Source organism: Lactuca serriola, chromosome 1 (assembly GCF_051521515.1).
Source record: "Lactuca serriola cultivar US96UC23 chromosome 1, Lser_US96UC23_V15, whole genome shotgun sequence".
NCBI classification, from domain to species: Eukaryota; Viridiplantae; Streptophyta; class Magnoliopsida; order Asterales; family Asteraceae; genus Lactuca; species Lactuca serriola.
Window position 1 is genome coordinate 149,940,634 of NC_136408.1, and position 8,316 is coordinate 149,948,949.

Consider the following 8,316-nt stretch of genomic DNA (forward strand, 5'->3'; position numbering starts at 1 on the left):
TATTATCAATTGAATAAAGCGTGAAGCTTTCAGCCCTGTGTGTGTGTTACTTCGCCCCTGCCTTTCTTGTTACTGTTGCATTGCTTGTAGAAGTCATAGTTTGGGTTAACTCCCAACAATATATATATATATATATATATATATATATATATATATATATATATATATATATATATATATATATATAGGAGGGTTCAATTGAAAAAAAAAAGGTTGAGAATGGGGAATCATTCTCAGCCACTCATTTATTTTTGCTGCAAAAAATCTCCGTCGTACTAGCGGAAATAGGAAAGGAATAGACATGTGTTTTCCAGCAAAACATGTTTTCTTAAATTATGCTAAACATTACCTTAATATATACAAAAACATAGTTTTTTCGTTTATTTTTTAATTTTTAAGAAGCTATTTTTATCGAAAAATGATTTTAAATATACCAAAATCCATGATTTTTTATTCTCTGCAAATAGACATCCATATTGATATAGTTTTAAGATAAAATAAAAAATTTAATTTTTTTTTTTTATATATTTTCAGCTATCGTTATTCATAAGTGAATAAAACTGAATCTGGTTTTTACTACAGTACATTCGTTATTCACTTATGAATAAAAACTATAATTAATTTTTTTTTACAATTTAAGTATCATTCATATATGAAAATAGCATATAATAAAGATAGTATATTCATATTTAAATATTAGACGATGCATTCACTTGTGAATATTACATTGTTTATTCACTTGTCAATATTCACTTATGAATATTAGATAATATTTTCGTATCTGAATATTACGTAGTATTACATGGTATATCACATGTGAATATTACATAGTATATTCATTTGTGAATATTAGATGATATATTCACTTATAAATATTACACAGTATATTCACATATGAATATTACAAGGTATTTTCACAAATATATATATATATATATATATATATATATATATATATATATATATATATAATTTTTATATGTTATTCACATATGAATAACATATAGACTTGCATATTTGTCTTTTTGTTTTAATAATCATATACTGATTTAGGTGATAAAACATATTCATATATGAATATAACGTGGTAATTTAGTTTATGCATTTCATCAAACAGTTGGAGTGCATACAATTTAACTCTTTTAAAAATATTAAAAACATGATACTTTGACTATTTAAATATTACAAAATAGTAGATTGATAGAGAATTATATGAAATTCTTCAAAAAAAAAAAAAAAACGATTTGATCTTTTTCTAACCTCAATTTTGAAGTTGTATTTGATAATCGATGTTGAATAAATGATATGAAGTGGATTTTTTGTTGATTATCGATGATGTTGATCTAATGACCCTGGAAATATAATTAATCGTAGATGTTGAAGATCTGATCGTATTCAAGCAGAATTGAAGGTTGGATTAAAAGAACCAAAAATGAATTTTTGTTGTTAACTGTTGAATCGTGTTGATAAACATGTTATTGACGAAGATCGATGATTGATTAGTACTGGATGATGTTGATGATGGTTTAATTGAAGAAACCTGGATGATTGTTGAAGGTTGGAGGAGAAATTTGGATGATGAACGATCGATTACAGTTGCGTATTTGAGATTGAAGGTTATTATCATATTTACAAGTTTGCCACCGTGTCTTTTTATGTTTAGAATAAATGAGTGGCTGAGAATGATTCCCCCATTCTCAACATTTTTTATTTTTCTCAATTGAACCCACCTCTCTCTCTCTCTCTCTATATATATATATATATATATATATATATATATATATATATATATATATATATATATATATTGGTTTTTATTATTTAAATATGATTGTTAGATAAAAATAATAATATAAAGACACCAACAGGGCTTTCTTCTAGATATGAAAAGATAAAGTTCTAAGTGGGAATAAATACTTGATTAGTGGCATTAGTGATTAGTGGTATTGGAAGCTTTTTTAGAGAGACCCCATGTGGAAGGTCTTGGAATTTATCCCAAAAGAGCCCACTAATTCTTCGCTGCTGACTTAAACAATTCTTCGAATTTGCCCCAATTTACCATTAATTGCCTTGAAAAGAATAACACCGTTGATTCGTAAGGCAAAGGAGAACCTCTGTAATTTCTAGTCGTCATCTTTCTTAGCCAGGTCACTACTAGTTCATCCTCTATCATCACTGCGTCAGGTCTCATTTTCTTCCAGTTGGCAGGTAATTGTGAACGACATTCTTACATCATAATCATGTGTTTATTTAGTTAACAGATGATTGGATTTTGTCTATTTCAGTTAACGTTGTTCATTTATTTCTGAGAGTTTGAAACTGAAACCTTAGAGAGGACATGACTTTAGATTTAAGCTGATACTAGTTCCAGTGATAGTGAATTTCAAAGTTGAAAAGATTTCGCTGCTAATTTGGGGGATCTATAAACTACCATGTCAAGAAACGTACTCCTTTTTTTAGATCTTTTAATTGTTTGTTGATATCTACTGCAAGCTTGAAATTTTCTCCATGTATTGCAATTTCTCTTGAGGGGGGTAATAGTGAATCTTGTAGTTGTTTACATAATCATATTTAGTGTTATTTTGTTTAAGTGACCTTCATATGGATAAAGTTACACAATAGTAGGGGTGTTTATGTCGGTTAATTAAATCAAAATCAAGTGTTAAAACACACATATACACATTATGCACTATATAGCTCCAAAATGAACTAGACACTCAGAAGTTTGGGAATAAAAAGTGGCATATTAATACAATCAGGGCTCATACGTGTTGTATTCTATTTATTTAAAAGTTTCCTTTTGAAGAATTCAAGGTTATTATTATCATTGAGTTTTGAATTTTTTGATGAGATTTAAGTTGCATATATAGATATATTAGTTTTGAGTTTTGTAGAGGCATCATGAACCAGATCCTGACATTGAAGCAAAAGTGAGGAAAGCCGGTGAAACCAACTTTCTTAACCGATAACGTGTGGAGGAGTCTCAAAGATTACTAAGAGACACCCATAACTCATAATGGTTGTTCTATTTGAACTTCCAGAAGGATCTTCATCTTCTTCATCTACTCATGGCCATAGTTAATCAACTCACGATCATATATATGACATATTTATAAGTTTTAGAGGTCTTGACACTGGTCATAGTTTATCAGGCTCTTATTGATGCCAATTTCAATACCTTCATGGATGATGAAGAGATTGAAACAGGGGAAGATCTAAAACCGGAATTGGAAAATGTGATTAAGGCATCCGGTATTATCGTGTTGTCCAAGAATTATGCTTCTTCAACATGGTGCCTTGATGAATTGGTGTTGATCCTTGAGCAGCGTATGACATCCGGCCATATTGTCATCCCCATATTTTATCATGTAGAGCCCACCCATGTTAGGAAGCAACAAAGTAGCTTTGGAGATGCAATGGCTAAGCATAAGCAGACAATGGAGGTAGAGATAAATGTAACCAAAAGAAGTCAGTGGGCTCAAAAGATGGACCGATGGAAAAAAGCGCTTACAGAAGTTGCTAATTTAAAAGGAAATGATGTTTATGGAAGGTAACTACTTTCTTACTCATATTTTCGTACACCTTTAATTTTTTTTTTTGAGTAAACACATGATATGCCAATACCATCTTCTCCCTGCGTATTTCAATTCGTTTTTTTTTCAACATCATCAAATATGCATATATTTTAGGGTTAATCTCATAAAAGATCTTATATTTTGTATTTTTTCTATATTAAACCTCAACTTTATTTTTTCCTCAAAAAGACCTTACATTTTTTTCCAAAAACCCATAACTTCGTCTTTTTACTGGAAAAAACCCTCAACATTATAACTGTTTCTGAAAAGACCCTCCACTCTTTTAGTTTTTTCCGAACAAAGTCTCACATTTTAAAACTTTTTTCGGAAAATAATGACTGAAAGGGGTAAAATAGAAAAAATGAAAAAATGCAAGGTCAATTTCAGGAAAAAAATAAAGTTCAGGTTTAATCCGGAAAAAAAATACAAAATATAAGGTTTTTATGAGATTAACCTTAAAGTATATGGATATTTGATGATATTGAAAAAATGAATTGAAATACTTAGGGAGAAGATGGTAATGGTATTTCATGCACAAAGTTGAATCCATGTATCCTTTTATGTGATCTAATAAATCAATACATAGATTGATTAACCATTATGACAAAGTTGGCATATTTTTATGGATTTGGTATTTATCATAAGGTGGTTCATTATAATCAACCATGTGCACTTATTTTAATATACTTTTATAAATCTAAATTTGAACCGTTTGTTATGCATTTAGTATTGATTATATCATATTACGTTCATATCATATAATTTTTATAATTAATAACTTCTCTTGCCTGTAAGTAGTAGAGGATGAACTCTAACTGGTTTGTTTTTTCAAGACACATGCAAAACCACATTGATAGTTAAGTTTGATGGTCTTATAAAAACATAGTGAAGTTAAATGGCCCATTAGTTAAATCTCGTAGCACATTTATGAAAGAAATAATCAAATTTCTTGAATTTTTTCATACTTGATTGTGAGGTCAAAGCCTCGTTATATATACAATCTAATTATCAAAATAAGAAACTAGATAAAAACTAGTCTACATAACTAATGTAACTCTATGCTATATATACATTGGGTTGGGCGAGAATATAACAAGACTATAACAGGAATATACATTCTAACAACATTGATTGCTTTTATATTTATGACCTTACACATTAGATGCTTATATGGTCAGAAGTGAAAATGCAATGTGGTTCTGATGTGAAGAAGTTAATTAAAAACAATAGCTATGATATAATTTTAATTTGGATCGTTGGATAAATATAATCTCCAAATCTGGTTTGTTAGTTTGTAGATTGTGTATAGAAGTCTTTAAATAAATCATGTTTTTCAGGCTAGAGACGGAGTTCATTGAAGAAATTGTGAAGGATATCTACCGTAGATTACATGTACCCTTAAGGAGTGTTCAACAATACCTTATTGGGATGGACTATCATATTAATTTTGTCACTTCATGGTTGAAAGATGCATCCCCACATACGACAGACATACTCACTATTTCGGGTATAGGCGGGATCGGGAAAACATCTTTAGCCAAACATGTGTTTCGGCTATATTGGTGTGAATTTCATAAAAGCAGCTATATTGAAGATATTAGTAGGATATGTGATGGAAAGTTTAATGGGTTGCTTGATTTACAAGAACAACTCTGCAATGACATTTCAAAAACGAGTTCAATTAGAGTTCATGATGTTTCAGTATACACCGCGAAGATAAAGAATTCACTGGCCCGTAAAAGGGGTGTTTCTAGTTCTTGATGATATTAGTACTCTTGTTCAATTGGATGCATTGCTTGGAAGCAAAGGTTTTCATTCTGGAAGAAAAGTTATAATAACAACAAAGGACAAATGGTTGACTGAGAGTTGTACACTTTTCAAAACAAACATTAAGCCAGAGCATAAAGAACTCTTCCTTGAAGGCTTACATGAGACTGAATCACGACAACTTTTGTGTTCACATGCATTTATGTGTAACCATCCAAAGGCAGGTTATGAAGAGGTGCCATATAAGCTTGTGAAGTATTGTTAAGGACATCCATTGGCTCTTGAAGTTTTAGGCAAGTCTTTGTATAATCGGGATGTGGAGTATTAGGAAGGGTGCATGGAAGGGCTAAAGAAAGAAATTAGTTCTCCTATAAATAACGTCTTGAGAATGAGCTTTGACTTTTTGCCATCCGAAAACGAAAAGGAATTGTTTAAGCATATTTCTTGTTTTTTTGTTGGAATAGATAGAGACGTTACGGAAACAATTTTAGATGCATGTGATATAAATACAAGATTCGGAATCACGAATCTCATTGACATATGCCTCCTTAGTATTGGAGGGAATAATGAATTGAGGATGCATCAGTTGGTTCAAGATATGGGAAGATGGGAAGATTCGATGTCGATTATGGTGTACTAAGGAGTCATTTACAGTGTTGAAACAAAAAAAGGTAAAAGGCCATGCATGCTTTTACTGGTGTGTATGTCTAAAATGTATTTTATTTTGCCTAATTTGTTTGTTTGCATTATGTTTCTTCTTAGGGTAAGGGAAATATTCTAGGCCTTTCCCTTGACATGCACATGCTTGAGAAATAGAAGTTGGGAGCATCATTTGAGCTGAAAACAGATGCATTGATTAACATGGATAGTCTTATGCTACTACAACTTAATTATGTACACATGAATGGCTCTTATGAGAACTTTCCAAAAGAAATAAGATGGTTGTTTATGCATGAGTTTCCTTTAAAGTCTATACCTATAGACTTACCTATATACAATCTCGTTTTTCTTGACATGTCATATAGCAATATTGAATCATTTATCAGTTATAGTAATCCACAAAGACTTGAGAAGAGGCAAAAGGTAAAATTATCTCCATTTATTATTCATGCATGTGATTTGATGAAATTCAATACTATACTAACTTATTTTCATTTTTTAGTTGGATGGATGGAGCTTAAAAGACAAAAGGTTATTTTGTTCATTGAAGATTCTTAATTTAAGTTTCTGTGAACAACTTCATAGTGTCGGTGACTTTGACCAACTTCCTGCACTTGAGAGTTTGATACTTAGAAATTGCATTGGTTTGCTTGATGTTTGTGAATCAATTCAGCAATGTGTTGAACTTGTCCTCATTGATCTGAGCTACTAAACGATGCTTGAAAAACTTCCAAGCAATATAAGTATGTTAAAGAAGGTTAAAACAATGTTGCTAGATGGTTGTAATATCGATGAATCTCAAATCACGAAAATGGATATGGATTCACACAAAATATGCATGGCTAACAACGTGGGCATAAAAAAGAGAACCTCTTTCTCTGCCTTTATGAGTGATATACCACATGATTTGAAGTCCTTTGCTATGTCTTTACCGAAGTCTTTAGTAAAGTTGTCACTTGCAAATAATAATATGTCACATGATTCCTTTCCCATGGACTTTAGCTGTCTATCCATGTTAAAGCACTTATATTTAGATGAAAATCCTATCAATTCCATGCCCAGTAGCGTGAGAACCCTTCCTAGACTTGAGACACTTAGTATGGGAAAGTGTAAAAAATTGAACTTAGTCGAGTATCCTCCACGTACAATAAAAGAGTTGTTTATTAATCCTAATGACGGGTATTATGTTGACAAAGTTGTATTTGATCCAGAAATGTCCCCACTCTAATTATCAGTAAACTGGAAAGATTACACATGGTTAGATTGCAAACTCGGGTCATTTGAAGTTGAAGGTATGCTCAAAATCCAAGCAATGATGAGTATTGAGCAAAAGGTATTACGTAGCTTGTGCTGGAATAATTTGGACTTCCTTAACGAAAACCACAGTTCTTCAGAATTTGTAATCCAGGTTTTGTCTAGTTAACTTAACTCTTGACTTTATATGAACTAGAAATGTTACCCCTGCTACGCGGGGGCCAGAAACTTTCAATCTTGTTTGCGAATCGATAAATATGACAAACGTAGAAAGTGCAAGGATGAAAATCTCGGACTTTGCCCCAGACCGTTTTTTTCATGTTTTTATGAAAAAATGTAAAAGTTTTGACTGCAAGGACCAGAAGTGTCAAAATGGCTAAAGAATTAAAGGGGTAGGAATTAGCAACTTTTTAGAAAAGTGATCAAAGTTGTCAAATCGTTAAAGTTTTGTGGCCAAACTTTAAAGATTAAAAGGTTCCTAAAAAGTGTAAAAATATTGATTGTAAGGACCAAAAGTGTCAAAATGGTTAAAAATGAGGAGCAAATTTGCCAAAAAAACATCCAGTTTTTATGAAAAAAATGTAAAAATTTTGACTGCAAGGACCAGAAGTGTCAAAATGGCTAAGGATTTAATGGGATAGGAATTTGCAACTTCTTAGAAAAGGGATCAAAGTTGTCAAACCGTTAAAGTTTTGTGGCCGAATTATAAATATTAAAAGGTTCCTAAAAAGTGTAAAAATATTGGTTGCAAGGACCAAAAGTGTCAAAATGGTTAAAGAATGAGGAGCAAAGTTGCCAAAAAACATCGAGATTTATTATTCCTAACTTTGAAGCCCAATAATAATATAGGGACCAATTTTGCCAAAAAAATGACAAGTTTATTATTCCTTTTCTTCATAACATATATATATATATATATATATATATATATATATATATATATATATATATATATATAATAATAATAATAATAATAATAATAATAATAATAATAATAATAATAATAATAATAATTAGATTATTAAGGGACCAAACTGTAATTCAATAAAAGAAGCGGACC

General features: G+C 30.8%; 1 protein-coding gene across 4 annotated transcripts; it reads left to right on the top strand.

The window, feature by feature from the left end:
- The first annotated feature begins 1,929 nt into the window (after nt 1-1,929).
- LOC145099840 (disease resistance protein RPV1-like) lies at nt 1,930-6,835 on the top strand. 4 transcript variants are annotated; one of them, XM_079037350.1, is made up of 5 exons: nt 1,930-2,208; nt 2,286-3,550; nt 4,913-6,013; nt 6,105-6,425; nt 6,505-6,835. In XM_079037350.1, exons 2-3 carry the CDS (start codon nt 3,183-3,185, stop codon nt 5,334-5,336), a joined length of 792 nt encoding a protein of 263 aa, XP_078893476.1. In that variant the 5' UTR covers nt 1,930-2,208; nt 2,286-3,182; the 3' UTR covers nt 5,337-6,013; nt 6,105-6,425; nt 6,505-6,835. The 4 variants fall into 4 exon arrangements, with proteins under 4 accessions (XP_078893476.1, XP_078893473.1, XP_078893480.1 ...); XM_079037347.1 differs by having other exon boundaries at nt 2,895-3,550; XM_079037354.1 differs by having other exon boundaries at nt 2,911-3,550.
- The last annotated feature ends 1,481 nt before the right edge of the window (nt 6,836-8,316 follow it).

What these genes read in the sequence shown, in the direction of transcription:
- LOC145099840 (XM_079037344.1), top strand. Translation starts at nt 3,183, where the DNA reads ATGGATGATGAAGAGATTGAAACAGGGGAAGATCTAAAACCGGAATTG. An exon ending in GGAAATGATGTTTATGGAAG is followed by an intron (nt 3,551 to 4,912) that starts GTAACTACTTTC and finishes CATGTTTTTCAG; the next exon opens with GCTAGAGACGGAGTTCATTG.